The sequence below is a fragment of the Panulirus ornatus genome, chromosome 7, assembly GCF_036320965.1.
Source record: "Panulirus ornatus isolate Po-2019 chromosome 7, ASM3632096v1, whole genome shotgun sequence".
NCBI lineage: Eukaryota > Metazoa > Arthropoda > Malacostraca > Decapoda > Palinuridae > Panulirus > Panulirus ornatus.
In genome coordinates, this window is record NC_092230.1 from 37,250,599 (window position 1) to 37,269,969 (window position 19,371).

General features: G+C 39.1%; 1 protein-coding gene across 4 annotated transcripts in view; it reads left to right on the forward strand.

Annotated features, from left to right (window-relative positions):
- Positions 1 to 461: 461 nt before the first annotated feature.
- Positions 462 to 19,371, forward strand: part of LOC139749529 (tRNA pseudouridine(38/39) synthase-like) — a 94,189-nt gene continuing 75,279 nt past the window's right edge. For 2 of the 4 annotated variants that reach the window (XM_071663492.1, XM_071663495.1), the window contains exons 1-3: positions 534 to 722; positions 6,939 to 7,316; positions 13,349 to 13,494. In XM_071663492.1, the coding sequence (XP_071519593.1) occupies positions 7,212 to 7,316; positions 13,349 to 13,494 (251 nt within the window). In that variant the 5' untranslated portion in view covers positions 534 to 722; positions 6,939 to 7,211. Of the gene's footprint in view, positions 723 to 6,938; positions 7,317 to 13,348; positions 13,495 to 19,371 lie in introns of all 4 variants that reach the window. The other 2 variants (XM_071663494.1, XM_071663493.1) reach the window with 2 other exon arrangements.

The following is a 19,371-nucleotide window of genomic DNA, read 5'->3' on the forward strand; positions in this document are numbered from 1 at the left end:
CAGTGTGGAGAGATGAGGAAAATAAAACATTTTTCTCCGTTCTGTCACCATTTTGGCAGCATGGATAATTTTTCTTTACTGTATATGTCTCAATTGCTTTTCTGTCTGGTAGATCAGTATAGCTCGAATGATTACTTGCTCTCTAAATCCAAACCGCAAATAACCTATATTCATTGTTTGTAAGTTTGTACAGTTTAGCAGATTTAGATTTTTTTTTATAAGGACTATATTCCTAGTTACTTATAAATATATGGATAAATAACATCATGGTTATGTCTTAGCCGAGTTTACAATAGAATGAACGATTGAAATTAAGGATCGCGGTAAGAAATTACCATACATAAGGATTTCAGTTGTTTTCGGTAGTATAGGCTTGTTAGGTTGTATATACGGGTTTATATGTTTGAGCTGAATGGAGAAAGAATAATTGAATAGACGTAATGAGAATGATAAGAGTAATATCATATGCCACACAATTAAGTGAAATATTCGCTGGTGATGTTGCTCGCGAGGACGAGTGTGGCAAGGTCAGTGTTGCCGCCGTCGGCAACAATTAAACTATCAAGTATTGCTGAACTACAGAATGTTGTGATTGTAATTACTCGACGTTCAAGTCAGACAAGTATAATGTGGAATTAGTAGAGTCTTAACATCGCTCTAGATGCTACCGGTGTCCCAGCGGACAGTTGCCACAGGACTTATGTTTAGTGAGAGCAATAGAGGTCAGTGTTCTCCCTTATGGAACCTTAAACCTGGGATTTGGATGACTTCTTAACATAGGTCAGGTCAGCGGGGTCAATATAAACATTGGCCGGGAGTTTTAGCTGTAGGCACTCCGGGGATGCGGGGGTGCTATCATCTGGGCCACCTGCAGGTATGGGGTCCCTACCTTCTGAAACTTAACCACTTCGGTTGAGTATCAGCGAGGGGTGTCCTTTGCAACTGCCCCTTTTTTTAGTTATGTGTATATATATATATATATATATATATATATATATATATATATATATATATATATATATATATATATACTTTCAAACTATTTGCCATTTTCCGCGTTAGCGAGGTAGCATTAAGAACAGAGGACTGGGCCTTTGAGGGAATATCCTCACCTGGCCCCCTTCTCTGTTCCTTCTTTTGGAAAATCTAAAAGAAAAAAAGAGAGGGGAGGATTTCCAGCCCCACGCTCCCTCCCCTTTTAGTCGCCTTCTACGACACGCAGGGAATACGTGGGAAGTATTCTTTCTCCCCTATCCCCATATATATATATATATATATATATATATATATATATATATATATATATACATATGTGTGTGTGTGTGTGTGTAGGATAATCTATGATATATACTTGGGTAGTCCATTTTAGCTCCGCAAGGAAAGAACTTTAGGAAATGGGCACTTATGATCTAAATGTCTTGTATAGTTATTTTTTTTTATACAGAAATACATGTGGAGCATGAGAAGCATCATATTTAACAATACTAGATAAGGTGACCAATATATCCAGGAAAATACTGCGAAGAGTAGAATTATTAAACTATTTAAAAGAATCAACCTATGAAAATGACACATTAACTTTAGCATTTCAGATTTATCTTATGTTTTGGCCCAAATATGCCAATTATGCTCATGAAAATCCACTGCCAACATGGGTCTGGATGTCCAGACAGTGCAGCAGAGGGTCCCCTTAAACAATGTAGTCCAGGACAGCAATAGAATTTGTGAGATACACCTGTAATACTGTAGGAACCCCGGGGAGCTAATGAAATTTATGTTTTTGTTAGCAATTTATTGTTTTTCTGTATATATTATTTTGTTTTGTGAACTTCATCTCAATGATGAGATACCATACTAGCTTCTGTGCTGTGGTAAGCAGTACAGAAGTGAGGAGTTCAAAGTAGGGTATGTTAAGTGACAAGGAAATAGAGAAATAGGATAAGACTAAAAGAAGTTGCTTAAAGGCAAAAAAAAAAGGGATCAAATCAGCCCCGGGATAGGAAAAACACAGATGAAAGTTACTAGTGGTGAATGTGGATGAACAGGTGACAAATAAGGATAATAAGGACATAGATTTTAAATGAATGCATCAAGGAAAGTAACCCAAATACCATTGGAATGGTAGAGACTAAACTCAGGGGAACTGATGTGTAATGTCTTCTTCCCAGAGGGGTACACTATAACAAAAAACAATGCATAAAAGAGGTACTCTTCATGTGCTTCCTACTGTTATAATTCTTTTGCAGTGTGATGGCAGTAAAATCCCATTTTCTACAAATCATATAACCAACTTTGTATTTTTTTATTCATAGACAAACGAAATTTGATATTCAAAAGATTTTTCCTGGGTTTTCCGTATTAAGTTTGATATAAGCCTTTTTCAGCCCATTTTTCCCCAAAAAATATTTATGAGAAAAATGGAAATCAAATAGTGTGTAAGATGCATACGAAAGGATTTGCCTCTGCACTGAAAAAATATTAGGTCATGAAAAATATATAACATACCTAGCCTGTGCTATTTTATTGTAAATCAGTTATTTTATCCATCCACATGCTCACATCACTAATGTAACAGTCTTCATATACATTTACCAATTTATCCACATGCAATTTCAAAAAGTATTTTTTTCACTATGCACCATGCCTTGCCCTTCATAAGCAAACATGTGCTAAACACTCATATGGCTACACCTTGACCTTTTGGCCGATAGTTTTTCATAATCCTCTCAAGATGACTGTTTAGTATTTATATCAGTATTCATTTACAGCTGTAGATTGCCAGGATGGAGATCAGGACTCTTAACTAAGGAGAACAAAGTAAAGCATTGACATAGGCCCGTGTGGTTCAAACCCATGCCCCAAGTTGGTGGACTGCAGTTTCTCAGGGACACCTGACTTTGGTAGTTAATATGGGACAACATAAGATTCCAGGATCATGGACAGCACCTGTAAACCATGGAAAATGACTATCACAGTAATTGTTCATTGGTACTGGTTGTATATAACCTTCCAAGGAACTATGGCAGCCTAGAGCAGATGTACATTGATAATATAAAGGAATATGCTGGATGGTAAGGGAGGTAGTAAAACACTAGGAGAATGTGGTTGCCTATGAAGCAGAGACATGGAGATACAAGATCCTGAACCATGTACATGAGAACTTCTTAAACCAGTGTATGACATAGTATACAAAATCTAGCAGGAATGAAGCACCGTCACTGCTTGGCCTTTTTTTTTTTTTTACACAATGCAGGATGGAAATAGAACTCATCAAAAATTGATTATCTTAAGGAAAGTGATCATATAGTGCTGACTGTGAGGTGGAGGTCCAACATAAGAGGGGAGTCAGAGAATGGGCACTAAACTTAAAACAGCTGACACTGTACATAGGCCAAGTTACTGTACCTTTAACAACTGGCTGTATATGAAACAACCAGCTCTATACCTAGAACAGCTGTCACCATGAACAGCTGGGAGTGTACCAAGAACAACTGGCTTTGGATGTAGAAAATCCAGCACAACATTTAGAACAACCAGCCACATATCTCTCACTATCTGCTTGGCCTATGAAGTAGCTGATAAAGAAATTTGTACAGGGTATAGTATCCGTGCAAGGCTGATTTGTTCAAGAATTTACTTCTGTTGTGTAGGTAGTAGTTGGTAGGCAGCCAACAACCAGGAAGGTATATTACCAGTACTCCCTGCCTGGGTATCAGGAGGGTTAGTGACATCTGCTTAGTGAGCCATCACTTTAGTGGTTTGTCATGTTGCACTCCTCTTACCCAGGTAGCTGTCTTTTCTCTCTGCCTCAATAACATGTGGACTACTGGCATTCTGTCCACAAATATAGTCTCTACTTGTCATATGTAACACTTAACAACAATTAACTCACACAGCTCATTCTTTGTAACTCTATGTTTTCCTGTGGTGAGCACTGTGTGCTAGCCCTGCCTTTTGGTAAAATGGTGGGAGTAGTAGAAAGAAGTAGTAGATAGGAACATTTAGACAGGAGCATTAGGTAGAAGTAGTAGGTAGGAGCATTGGATAGAAATAGTTGTTGGGTAGGAGCTTTTGCAAACACTGGCTAGACTTGCCCTCTGCCAATGGCTTGTTAAGGGTGAGGCACTGGAGTTCATTAGTTATGAAGACTCTGTTTCCATAGCCACCCCTTTGAGGAAGTTTTAATTGGAACAGGAGTCAGAGATATAGATAGTTAGATAGATAGCCATTTCTCCTTTTCCTTTTTTATCATATTCTCACATCAGTTTAGTATCATGCATCTGTCTTCATTTTTTTTTTTTTTTTATTATACTTTGTCGCTGTCTCCCGCGTTTGCGAGGTAGCGCAAGGAAACAGACGAAAGAAATGGCCCAACCCCCCCCCCCCATACACATGTATATACATACGTCCACACACGCAAATATACATACCTACACAGCTTTCCATGGTTTACCCCAGACGCTTCACATGCCTTGATTCAATCCACTGACAGCACGTCAACCCCGGTATACCACATCGCTCCAATTCACTCTATTCCTTGCCCTCCTTTCACCCTCCTGCATGTTCAGGCCCCGATCACACAAAATCTTTTTCACTCCATCTTTCCACCTGCAATTTGGTCTCCCTCTTCTCCTCGTTCCCTCCACCTCCAACACATATATCCTCTTGGTCAATCTTTCCTCACTCATTCTCTCCATGTGCCCAAACCACTTCAAAACACCCTCTTCTGCTCTCTCAACCACGCTCTTTTTATTTCCACACATCTCTCTTACCCTTACGTTACTCACTCGATCAAACCACCTCACACCACACATTGTCCTCAAACATCTCATTTCCAGCACATCCATCCTCCTGCGCACAACTCTATCCATAGCCCACGCCTCGCAACCATACAACATTGTTGGAACCACTATTCCTTCAAACATACCCATTTTTGCTTTCCGAGATAATGTTCTCGACTTCCACACATTCTTCAAGGCCCCCAGAATTTTCGCCCCCTCCCCCACTCTATGATCCACTTCCGCTTCCATGGTTCCATCCACTGCCAGATCCACTCCCAGATATCTAAAACACTTCACTTCCTCCAGTTTTTCTCCATTCAAACTCACCTCCCAATTGACTTGACCCTCAACCCTACTGTACCTAATAACCTTGCTCTTATTCACATTTACTCTTAACTTTCTTCTTCCACACACTTTACCAAACTCAGTCACCAGCTTCTGCAGTTTCTCACATGAATCAGCCACCAGCGCTGTATCATCAGCGAACAACAACTGACTCACTTCCCAAGCTCTCTCATCCCCAACAGACTTCATACTTGCCCCTCTTTCCAAAACTCTTGCATTTACCTCCCTAACAACCCCATCCATAAACAAATTAAACAACCATGGAGACATCACACACCCCTGCCGCAAACCTACATTCACTGAGAACCAATCACTTTCCTCTCTTCCTACACGTACACATGCCTTACATCCTCGATAAAAACTTTTCACTGCTTCTAACAACTTTCCTCCCACACCATATATTCTTAATACCTTCCACAGAGCATCTCTATCAACTCTATCATATGCCTTCTCCAGATCCATAAATGCTACATACAAATCCATTTGCTTTTCTAAGTATTTCTCACATACGTTCTTCAAAGCAAACACCTGATCCACACATCCTCTACCACTTCTGAAACCACACTGCTCTTCCCCAATCTGATGCTCTGTACATGCCTTCACCCTCTCAATCAATACCCTCCCATATAATTTACCAGGAATACTCAACAAACTTATACCTCTGTAATTTGAGCACTCACTCTTATCCCCTTTGCCTTTGTACAATGGCACTATGCATGCATTCCGCCAATCCTCAGGCACCTCACCATGAGTCATACATACATTAAATAACCTTACCAACCAGTCAATAATACAGTCACCCCCTTTTTTAATAAATTCCACTGCAATACCATCCAAACCTGCTGCCTTGCCGGCTTTCATCTTCCGCAAAGCTTTCACTACCTCTTCTCTGTTTACCAAATCATTTTCCCTAACCCTCTCTTTTTGCACACCACCTCGACCAAAACACCCTATATCTGCCACTCTATCATCAAACACATTCAACAAACCTTCAAAATACTCACTCCATCTCCTTCTCACATCACCACTACTTGTTATCACCTCCCCATTTGCGCCCTTCACTGAAGTTCCCATTTGCTCCCTTGTCTTACGCACTTTATTTACCTCCTTCCAGAACATCTTTTTATTCTCCCTAAAATTTAATGATACTCTCTCACCCCAACTCTCATTTGCCCTTTTTTTCACCTCTTGCACCTTTCTTCATAGTCTTCATATGACTACAATTTTTTCCGGTCTTGCTTTACCAGATGAAGCTTCTAATAATGAATCCATCCATAATGACATGAAATGAATATGGAAACATATAACACCTTTTTCTTTTTACTTATTTCTTTTGAATACTTTACAAATAGTGCATAATTCTTTTGCAATTACCTTCATATATTTAGAGTAAGCTTTTTGCAAAGTGTTGAAATATAAGAATATTGAATGAATGAACATTTCAAAGATAGTATCTGTCGGACATTGGGACATGGTTTTTCTTTCTTTCTTTTAAACTATTCGCCATTTCCCGCGTTAGCGAGGTAGCATTAAGAACAGAGGACTGGGCCTTTGAGGGAATACCCTCACCTGGCCCAATTCTCTGTTCCTTCTTTTGGAAAAAAAAAAAAAAAAGAGAGAGAGAGGGGAGGATTTCCAGCCCCCCGCTCCCTCCCCTTTAGTCGCCTTCTACGACACGCAGGGAATACGTGGGAAGTATTCTTAATCCCCTATCCCCAGGGACATGGTTTATGAACAGTATTATTAGAGTAGAATTTTTTATTTTTAAAAGTACTGTGGTCATAAGTATCTGAGACAATTTTACCTATACAGATGAATTTAGAGATATAAAAATCTTTAAAAGACCTGAATGAGACATCGTTAAGGAGGGATGAGACTCATGTGAGGGAGGACAAGACAAGGCATGGAACGACAAGATAGCCAAAGGAGGACAAAACAAGGGTAGGAGGAACACGACACAAGTAAATACAACTGAAGGGCTTCTAGAAAAAAGCATGCAAAATCATCCTCAGTATCTTCTACCACGTATCAAGAGGTGCCAAACACATTTTTCCTACTAACTTTCTACAACAATTTAGATTGAATATGGAGGGTCAAGCAATTCCTCAGGTTGAATATGGTAGGAAGGATGATGGCTCTACCACTCACAGACAGCAGAAGCAAACACCAGTTGAGAGCTTGACACGGCAGGTGAGTGTCAGTTTTAGCATTCTTTACTATCATGTAACATTAGCATTTACAATTTGGGAGATACATCTGATAGCTGCAAGTGAATGTTTACAAATTATGTAATATATGATATTTTCTGTCATAAACCATTTTTTACCTGCGGTTGTTTGTAAATAATTTTTCATTGTATTGCACCTATTAAACACTGATTTTGAGAGAGGGAGACAAAGAGAGCAGAGAGAGAGAGAGAGAGAGAGAGAGAGAGAGAGAGAGAGAGAGAGAGAGAGAGAGAGAGAGAGAGAGAGAGCGCACCAGCGTAACCATTTATTATGTTTTTTCATTGTCTTTTTGCTATAATTTCATTTCTCCTGACTCTTCTTTATCATAAGGGTATTGAGAATTATAACTTTAGTTACAGAAATTCAGGAAATATGCAAAATCACCCAATAATCTTTATAAGGTCATGTCCCAGACATCTATGTGAGTGGCTTATATTTGTTTTGGCAGAAGACACTGGGTATTATGTGTTCAATTTTGGTTATCCTCCAAGGTACCACACATACGCATACACACAGTGCTCACAAAGACAATGGGAAACATCTGATAAACTATTACTTTACTTCCTTCCTCAGGAGTCCCCTCTATCCTGATAAAGCTCCTGACACAACTCTCCATGAATAGGAATCATAGAACAAATCCAAATTCTATACAACTCTATCACTAACATAATCACTAAATGATTTTCTGAAAACTGGCTTTTCTTCCCCAACACAGTGAATCACAGGACTCAAAACAGTTATTTCAGGCACTTATTAAAGAAAGTCTACTCTCTATGGCATCAGTCCAGCCCCCACTTTTGATGCATTCCTGTTCCAGTCCAATGGAATCCCTTCTTCCTAAGAATATACATACTCAGTCATGAAACACCACTCAGAATTCAGCAACAAACCACCCTCACCACGAAACTAAAAATCATAAGAGCCCTACTCGAAATTCACCCACTAGCCACTGCCCACTCACCTTTCACTCCCACTGATACAAGCAATGCAGTTAAAACCTTAAGGATCTCTCCAATAGGCCCTGGCAACATATCAGACTTTCACATGAAACAACATGGCCTATAAGCAGTCCAAGCACTTATATATTTCAACAACTCCTTGCCACAATGCAAAATCCACAACATCTGGAAACTTGCCACCATAATACCAATCTGTAAATTCTCCAAACCCCCCAGTTCCATCTCATCCTACCACCATATATCCAAACTCTGAAAAAAAATTTCCACAACAGAATCAAACAAAACATCCCATTCTAATCCACACTAGACACTAGACTACATAGTGAACTCATACATCATATCCTAAATGGAGTCAAACAACAACCCCTATCCTGCATTGTACTAGTGGCAATAGGCATCAACAAAGCATTTAACACTGTCCCCTGACACATCCTCACACAAAATTTGCTTGACACCACTCTCCACAACAATGACGAAAATTGTTTGGTATATTGCGTAGCTGGCTGCCATGTTACAGTCTCTCACAGTGGTTCTATATGTAAAGCGTTAAAACTCTGCAGTGGAGTTTGCCAAAGAGCAATTCTTTCTCTAACTCCCACCAATCTCTGTGAGAAGCAATTCTCAACATGAAGATCTTTTTTGTATGCAGATGATCTCATAACCATAACACCAAAATAGCAACATCAAACATTCAATGCTACATTACACTGTTGAAACAGTGGCTCACCAAGAACAGAATGGCTGTATCTTGGCAAACATTGTCAATTACTCTTTTAACCCCAGACAGACACAAATCTAGCTCTCACCTTTCAGTCACCTTCCTTGAATGGACAGTCTCTCCCACTGAATAAGACACCTACTCACATGACATCCACACCATACACAAATAACATGAACAAAAACAGTATACAAACTAAAAGCCCTTAGAACACTAACTGACATCATGTTTTGGAAAAGAATACTTCAGCATCTTTTTCAAAAAATTATTCTGCTCCACTTTAAACTATGCCTCACTTCCCTAGTCTACAACCCCAATAAAAGCAAAGATAACAAAGCTGCAAACCACATAGAACAGTGCTCTCAGAACAATCATTGGCTGCCTGGCAACCACAAACACTCAACATCTTTGCATTGAAACAAAGATCCTCCCAATACAGACCCACCTCAACATGTTTGGCACCCAGTTCTGTGCTCTAGTACTCGATCCCTCCCACCCAAACTATAACTAGCCATCAACCTGCCTCTTTTTTCAGTCACCTCTACTCAAAGGTCCCACCATCCTCAACATATATAATGCTGATAAAACATATTCATGATGAAATGACTTGATGAGCACTAAATGACCAACCTCCCAATGCAGTTTTAAACAACAGCACACTGAGGTTACACATTCCCACTTACACTGTAGACATCTCCCACCACCACAACACTGCAGATGCAGTTTCCACATATCCTTAGACCCTACATGCCCAAAATGCATCAGCTATAAAGAAAACAGGGAAACTTAGATGCACACACGACATACACTTTAGGGCCTGTGGTCTTGACCAATGGATGTGGCCTGCTTCCCGAGTACTGTAGAAGCTCTTAGAATAGGAGGGACTCCTGGGGTAGGCAGTAAGCAAGTAAATATAAGTGACATCGCAAATGAAAGGACAACATAGGGACAGCCTCCATAGTGACCGTCAGTGTACACTCAAGAAGAGGAGACAGGGTCACTGCCAAGTGGCTGATTTGAGTGAGAAACTGCAGAAGTTGGTGACTGAGCTTGGAAAAGTGTGTAAAAGGAGAAAGTTGAGCATAAATGTGAATAAGATCAAGGTTATTAGATTCACTAGGGTTGTAGGACAAGTTAATTGGGATGTAAGTTTAAATGGAGAAAAATTGGAGGAAGTGAAGTGTTTTAGATATCTGGGAGTGGACTTGGCAGTGAATGGAACAATGAAAGTAGAAGTTAGTCACAGGGTGGGGAAGGGGGCGAAAGTTCTGGGAGCCATGAAGAATGTGTGGAAGGAGAGAATGTTATCTTGGAGAGCAAAAAAGGGTATGTTTGAAGGAATAATAGAGTCAGCAATATTGTATGGTTGTGAAGCATGGGCTATGGATAGGATTGTACAGAGAAGGGTGGATGTGTTAGAAATGAAATGTTTTTGGACAATATGTAATGTGAGGTGGTTTGATTGAGTAAGTAATGTAAGGGTAAGAGAGATGTGTGGAAATAAAAAGAGTGTGGTCAAGAGAGCAGAAGAGAGTGTGTTGAAATGGTTTGGACATATGGAGAGAATGAGTGAAGAAAGATTGACAAAGAGGATATATGTGTAAGAGGTGGAGGGAACAAGGATAAGTGGGAGACCAAATTAGAGGAGGAAGGATGGAGTGAAAAAGAGTTTGAGCGATTGGGACCTGAACATACAGGAGGGTGAGAGGCATGCAAGGAATAGAGTGAATTGGAATGATGTGGTATTCTGGGGTTGACATCCTGTCACTGAACTGAACCAGGGCATGTGAAACATCTGGGGTAAACCATGGAAAGGTCTGTGGTGCCTGGATTCAGATAGGAAGCTGTGGTTTCAGTGCATTACGCATGACAAGTAGAGGCTGAGTGTGAGCAAATTTTGGCCTTTTTTTTGTCTGTTTTCTTGGGGCTGCGTCACTGAAGCAGGGGTTAGCGATGCTATTTCCTGTGGGATGGGGATAGCACTAGAAGTGGATGATAGGCAAGCATGTATATGTACAGTGTATTTATGTAATGTCTGTGTATGTATGTTTGTATATGTTGATATGTATATGTGCGTGTATAGGCTTTTATATATGTATGCTTGTGTTTATGGGGGGATGGGTCATTCATCAGTTTCCTGGTGCTACCTTGCTAACGCGGAAAACGGCAATCAAGTATGATAATGATAATATTATTAGGTAGAACTAGTCAATAGGAATATTAGGAAGAGCCTCTGCAAACACTGCACTGCAGTTGCCCTCTGCCAGTGGCAATCAAGGCTAAGAGTTGGCACTGGAGTTCATAAGTTATGGTTACTCTGTTGCTGTGGCCACCCCCTTAAGGGAGTTGCAGTTGGGAACAGGCATCAGTAATGTAGATAGATAGATAAATAGATAGTTATACAAACAATTTGCTCAGGGTCTCATTCAGACTTATATTCACTCGATCGTTTCTCGTCCCCCTGAAAGGCTCTGATTAAAGAGGTGACTTTAGGCATTGATGCTCCTACTACTTGGTACAGAACTTTGAAAAATTTGTGTTTAGGGGACACTCAAAACACATGCTGAGATGACCTTAGCTGGAGTATATATTAACTAAATTTTTTTTAGTCATTAGTGAATTACTGGTTAATGGCTCTAAGCCTTTATCTTACACTTGCCATCTCTGTGAGTGTTGTTGTAAAATATTAGTTCAAATTTTTTAACTCCCAAAAGAATGTGTGAAATTAGGTAGAGTAGAGATTCAAGTATCTGAGGGAAAATGCAATGAGATGATTTGATTTCCAGTTGACTCTTCAGTACACAAGGAATTGATATTATTGTAATCCAAATGAATATGAGTCACTGGTGTTGTACTAGCCCATTCATTCACTGTTCTTGTATTGTTTCCTCTTCTCATACCATCACATTAATACTTATTTTATCAACTGTAAAGCTCTAACATTTTGTGTCATGTAGAATTTTGAAGAAACCCTAACAGCAAAATTTGCTGTTTCAGAATCAAATAAAAGAAAAGTTTAGCAATCTAAGTATTTTTCTTTATTCACCAACTGATTTTTGAAAGTATTGTGCATTACTGTAAAAAGATGGAAAGATGAAGGTATTTAGAATTTTAAGGCACTGTCTCACATAGTCTTCAGCCCACTGATTAGTCTGTCAGAGTCTTTCAGGCATTTCCAAACCCTGCTGTTTTCTTCAGAGATAATTTTGGTTTCCAGTATTATAACCTTTGTTTATCTATTCTTGCTTTACTGTTGCCTATTTTTGTATTTATCCTGCACATGTAATCCTCCGCTCACTTTTCAGTTAGGTGATCCTTTCAGTCTTCTTATCTTTGCCGACAAATTAAATTCATTATTTCACTTCCACTTCTCAATTTTATACCTTGTCTTTCCACTTTCCTACTGTTTCCTTTCACTTCTTTCACAGACAAGCTTTTAGTTTTTCCTGCTGCTTCTCTTCTTTTGATATTACTCCTTTGTTGTATGTGATTGTAGACACACTGATAAATTTTAGGCTAAATGCACCTTTTATGTCAACCAGTATTGCTGAATTCAGATCCTAAGCCATCATGCTGGCAATTGAAGGGGCACCTTAAGTAGTTTTTCCATCATGATTAAACTTGCTGCATGTTTAACTCCAAGCCATCTTATCCTTAAAATATTGCGATTGTACACAGATAGGTTACAGGGATGTTGTCTAGCATGAAAAATCTTGGCAGTTGAAACAGTCATTTTTTAATTATCTAATTTTATCCTGTCACTAGATGGCACCCAAGAATCACCTTCAGTAGTTTAATGTTGAAGTAGCTCAGTAGATTTAATTCATTACATGGATGATTTGGTATTGTTCTTTGAAAAACTGAAAACAGATGATTTGGTATGAATGAATGCTAAAGTGAATCTTGTTCTTCCTAAAACTGAGAACTGATTAACAAGGGTTTCAAAACCTTTTTATAAAGTTGGATCTTTAAAAGTTATTTGTGTACATATTATAGGTCAAGGAACAACTTTTTAAAATTCATAAGTGCAGTGATTGACTTAGATTTTTAGAGGATACTTTTATTTATAGTTTAATTTTTAGAGGATTATTTTATTTATAGTAGCCACTGTGGCACAGGCAAAGGTATATTCTAATTGTGGGTATATTAATAGTTTGAGAGGTAGAAAGATTAGTATTCATGAAGGATGAAAAAAGAAATACAGTTGGGATTACTTGTTACTTTTCTTGTTCTTTTTGTTGAAGCAAGTTGAACCTCTGTTTTCTCTTGTTCAGACAGTTGATGAGAATGTTTTTATTGATCTTTGCTTTTTCTCAGGAACTCGAGACGAGAATTCGGCAGCTGGAGGCTCATAATAAGCAACTTCAGAACTTATTGGCCAAGAGCCAAGGTATTACAGGCATTTCAACTAAGGGTGTTTCAGACACCAAAACCAAGAAAGCAAAGTCCTTTGACTTTACAAGGTATGGATTATTAACTGAATTTGAGAAGTAGGATTCCATGCCTGGTCTATCCCTTTATGCTTAAAAAAAGTTCATTGAATTGTATGTATTATTCTCCGTTAAGGAAAATACAGAAAATTTTAGAATAATATCTTCTTTGTTGGTGTGGCAGCATGGATGCTCCTTATCTGTGTAAGTACCATCCATCCTTCACATATGTCCTAGTTCCATTTTGATTGATCGGTCAGATCTAGAAATGTATGTACGTCAGACTTATGTCAACATGGCATGTAGTATTTGTATGCTTATACTGCATTCTTTTATTATTATTATTATTATTATTATTATTATTATTATTATTATTATTATTATTATTTTTTGCTTTGTCGCTGTCTCCCGTGTTAGCGAGGTAGCGCAAGGAAATAGATGAAAGAATGGCCAACCCACCCACATACACATGTATATACATACACGTCCACACACGCAAATATACTTACCTATACATCTCAACATATACATATATATACACACACACAGACATGTACATAATTCATACTGTTTACCTTTATTCATTCCCATCGCCACCCCGCCACACATGAAATAACAACCCCCTCCCCTCTCATGTGCACGGGGTAGTGCTAGGAAAAGACAACAAAGGCCACATTCGTTCACACTCAGTCTCTAGCTGTCATGTAATAATGCACCGAAACCACAGCTCCCTTTCCACATCCAGGCCCCACAGAACTTTCCATGGTTTACCACAGACGCTTCACATGCCCTGGTTCAATCCATTGACAGCACATCAACCCCGCTATACCACATCGTTCCATTTCACTCTATTTCTTGCATGCCTTCCACCCTCCTGCATGTTCAGGCCCCGATGGCTCAAAATCTTTTTCACTCCATCTTTCTACCTCCAATTGGGTCTCCCACTTCTCGTTCCCTCCACCTCTGACCCATATATCCTCTTGGTCAATCTTTCCTCACTCATTCTGTCCATGTGACCAAACCATTTCAAAACACCCTCTTATGCTTTCTCAACTACACTCTTTTTATTATCACATCTCTCTTACCCTATTATTACTTACTTGATCAAACCACCTCACATCACATATTGTCCTCAAACATCTCATTTCCAGCACATCCACCCTCCTCCGCACAACTCTATCCATAGCCCACGCCTCACAACCATATAACATTGTTGGAACCACTATTCCTTCAAACATACTCATTTTCACTTTCCAAGATAATGTTCTCGACTTCCACACATTCTTCAACACTTTCAGAACTTTTGCCCCCTCTCCCACCCTGTGACTCACTTCTGCTTCTATGGTTCCATCTGCTGCCAAATCCACTCCCAGATATCTAAAACACTTCACTTCCTCCGGTTTTTCTGCATTCAAACTTACCTCCCAATTTACTTGTCCCTCAACCCTACTGAGCCTAATAACTTTGCTCTTATTCACATTTGCTCTCAGCTTTCTACTTTCACACACTTTACCAAACTTAGTCACCAACTTTTGAAGCTTTTCACCCTAATCAGCCAACAGCCCTGTATCATCAGCGAACAACAACTTACTCACTTCCCAATCCCTCTGATCCACAACAGACTGAATACTTGCCCCTTTCTCCGAAACTCTTGCATTCACCTTCCTAACAACCCCATCCATAAACAAATTAAGCAACCATGGAGACATCTTGCACCCCTGCTGCAAACTGACATTTACTGGGAACCAATCACTTTCCTCTCTTCCTACTCGTACACATGCCTTACATCCTCGATAAAAACTTTTCACTGATTCTAGCAACTTACCTCCCACGCCATATATTCTTAATACCTTCCACAGAGCATCTGTATCAACTCTATCATATGCCTGCCTTCTCCAGATCCATAAATCTGTTTTTCTAAGTATTTCTCACATACATTCTTCAAAGCAAACACCTGATCCACACGTCCTCTACCACTTCTGAAACCACACTGCTCTTCCCCAAACTAATGCTCTGTACATGCTTTTATTCTCAGTCAATACCCTCCCATATAATTTCCCATGAATACTCAACAAACTTATACCTCTGTAATTAGAACACTCAACTTTATCCTCTTTGCCTTTGTACAATGGCACTATGCATGCATTCTGCCAATCCTCAGGCACTTTACCATGAACTACACTCAATTTTTATCATGATTATCTTGTTTTTATTAACCAGCTTTATTATATGATTCTGTAGTTTCTATTTACCTTTTCTTTAAGATTCTTTAGTTCATACTTCATCATTTTTATTTTTTACGTCATGCAATTTCTATCATGATTATCTCATTTTTGTAACCAGTTTTATGAATTGACATTTTTTAAATCAGTCTGTTATTTATCAAAAAAATCTTCGGTTTATTCTCTACCTTTTCATCAGCTCCTTTGTCTGCACTTGCTACTTCAACTGTGATTTGAATGTTGTGGAAGCTATATCTTTTAAAAAATATATTGAACCAACCATGACTTGCTGTGAAGTTCTCAGTGTTCCTTGCCCACTTGCTTCTTCAAAGTCTCAAAAAGACTTCTTGCCTTCGCCTGAATTGTTGATAAGCTTAGTGGTACACATCAACAACTTTTCCATTTTGTGGATGGGCCCTTCTCATTGCTTTGTTATAATTGTAGACTTCATACTTGCAAACCTTTGACTGCTTCACATATTTTTCTTTGTCCTTTAGAATTGTGAAAACCATCAAATGGGACAACTGTAGATCACATGCAATCACATTAACGTTTTTCGTCCTTCATATTGGAAGATTTCCTTCATTTTCAATTCCAAATTGTCTTACTTAGCTTCTTGAATAACACGTGCTTACCGAATGGTAGCTAAGAATGAGAACTGAGAGAGATGCTGTGATGTACACAATGGTGGGATATCGTCTGACAGTGATTATCGTGTGCATGCAGCCTTTAGCTCTGGCGGATGTATGACTGAGCTAGATTTTTATATTATATTTTGGATTTGCTGATACTCGCTCACCCCAACTCTCACTTGCCTTCTTTTTCAACCCTTGCACCATCTTCAAGACCTCCTGCACTTCCATTTATACATCACACAATCATTTACACTCCTTCCCTGTAAGAACTGCCCAAACACCTCTCTTCTTTTTCAATAGCAACTTCATCCCACTACTCACTACTCTTTCTAATCTGCCAACCTTCCACCTTTTGTATGCCAGATGCATCTCTCACACATTCCATTCCAGCACTGCTTCCCTAAATACCTCCCATTTTTCACCCACTCCCCTTGCTTCATTTACTCTCACCTTATGCAATTGTACGCTCAGTCTCTCTTGGTATTTCTTTACACAAGCCTCTTGATTTACATAACCATTTTCAAGAACATAAGAGTTGTTTAAATTGAGGAGTCCCTTTATAACTAATCTCTGTGCACAATTTATGATTTTTTTTATTTACAAGATGTGATTTCAATTCATTTATTTTTATTTTTATTTTATTTTTTTATACTTACTTGCTGTCTCCCACATTAGCGAGGTAGCACAAGAAAACAGACGAAAGAATGGCCCAACCCACCCACATACACATGTATATACATACACGTCCACACACGCTTATATACGTAACTATATATTTTAACATATACATTTTTTTTTTTTTTTTTTTGCTTTGTTGCTGTCTCCCGCGTTTGCGAGGTAGCGCAAGGAAACAGATGAAAGAAATGGCCCAACCCACCCCCATACACATGTATATACATACGTCCACACATGCAAATATACATACCTACACAGCTTTCCATGGTTTACCCCAGACGCTTCACATGCCCTGATTCAATCCACTGACAGCACGTCAACCCCGGTATACCACATCGATTCAATTCACTCTATTCCTTGCCCTCCTTTCACCCTCCTGCATGTTCAGGCCCCGATTACACAAAATCTTTTTCACTCCATCTTTCCACCTCCAATTTGGTCTTCCACTTCTCCTCGTTCCCTCCAACTCCGACACATATATCCTCTTGGTCAATCTTTCCTCACTCATTCTCTCCATGTGCCCAAACCATTTCAAAACACCCTCTTCTGCTCTCTCAACCACGCTCTTTTTATTTCCACACATCTCTCTTACCCTTATGTTACTTACTCGATCAAACCACCTCACACCACACATTGTCCTCAAACATCTCATTTCCAGCACATCCATCCTCCTGCGCACAGCTCTATCCATAGCCCACGCCTCGCAACCATACAACATTGTTGGAACCACTATTCCTTCAAACATACCCATTTTTGCTTTCTGAGATAATGTTCTCGACTTCCACACATTCTTCAAGGCTCCCAGGATTTTCGCCCCCTCCCCCACCCTATGATCCACTTCCACTTCCATGGTTCCATCCACTGCCAGATCCACTCCCAGATATCTAAAACACTTTACTTCCTCCAGTTTTTCTCCATTCAAACTTACCTCCCAATTGACTTGACCCTCAACCCTACTGTACCTAATTACCTTGCTCTTATTCACATTTACTCTTAACTTTCTTCTTTCACACACTTTGCCAAACTCAGTCACCAGCTTCTGCAGTTTCTCACATGAATCAGCCACCAGCGCTGTATCATCAGCGAACACAACAACTGACTCACTTCCCAAGCTCTCTCATCCCCAACAGACTTCATACTTGCCCCTCTTTCCAAAACTCTTGCATTCACCTCCGTAACAACCCCATCCATAAACAAATTAAACAACCATGGAGACATCACACACCCCTGCCGCAAACCTACATTACTGAGAACCAATCACTTTCCTCTCTTCCTACACGTACACATGCCTTACATCCTCGATAAAAACTTTTCACTGCTTCTAACAACTTTCCTCCCACACCATATATTCTTAATACCTTCCACAGAGCATCTCTATCAACTCTATCATATGCCTGCCTTCTCCAGATCCATAAATCTGTTTTTCTAAGTATTTCTCACATACATTCTTCAAAGCAAACACCTGATCCACACGTCCTCTACCACTTCTGAAACCACACTGCTCTTCCCCAAACTAATGCTCTGTACATGCTTTTATTCTCAGTCAATACCCTCCCATATAATTTCCCATGAATACTCAACAAACTTATACCTCTGTAATTAGAACACTCAACTTTATCCTCTTTGCCTTTGTACAATGGCACTATGCATGCATTCTGCCAATCCTCAGGCACTTTACCATGAACTACACTCAATTTTTATCATGATTATCTTGTTTTTATTAACCAGCTTTATTATATGATTCTGTAGTTTCTATTTACCTTTTCTTTAAGATTCTTTAGTTCATACTTCATCATTTTTATTTTTTACGTCATGCAATTTCTATCATGATTATCTCATTTTTGTAACCAGTTTTATGAATTGACATTTTTTAAATCAGTCTGTTATTTATCAAAAAAATCTTCGGTTTATTCTCTACCTTTTCATCAGCTCCTTTGTCTGCACTTGCTACTTCAACTGTGATTTGAATGTTGTGGAAGCTATATCTTTTAAAAATATATTGAACCAACCATGACTTGCTGTGAAGTTCTCAGTGTTCCTTGCCCACTTGCTTCTTCAAAGTCTCAAAAAGACTTCTTGCCTTCGCCTGAATTGTTGATAAGCTTAGTGGTACACATCAACAACTTTTCCATTTTGTGGATGGGCCCTTCTCATTGCTTTGTTATAATTGTAGACTTCATACTTGCAAACCTTTGACTGCTTCACAATATTTTTCTTTGTCCTTTAGAATTGTGAAAACCATCAAATGGGACAACTGTAGATCACATGCAATCACATTAACGTTTTTCGTCCTTCATATTGGAAGATTTCCTTCATTTTCAATTCCAAATTGTCTTACTTAGCTTCTTGAATAACACGTGCTTACCGAATGGTAGCTA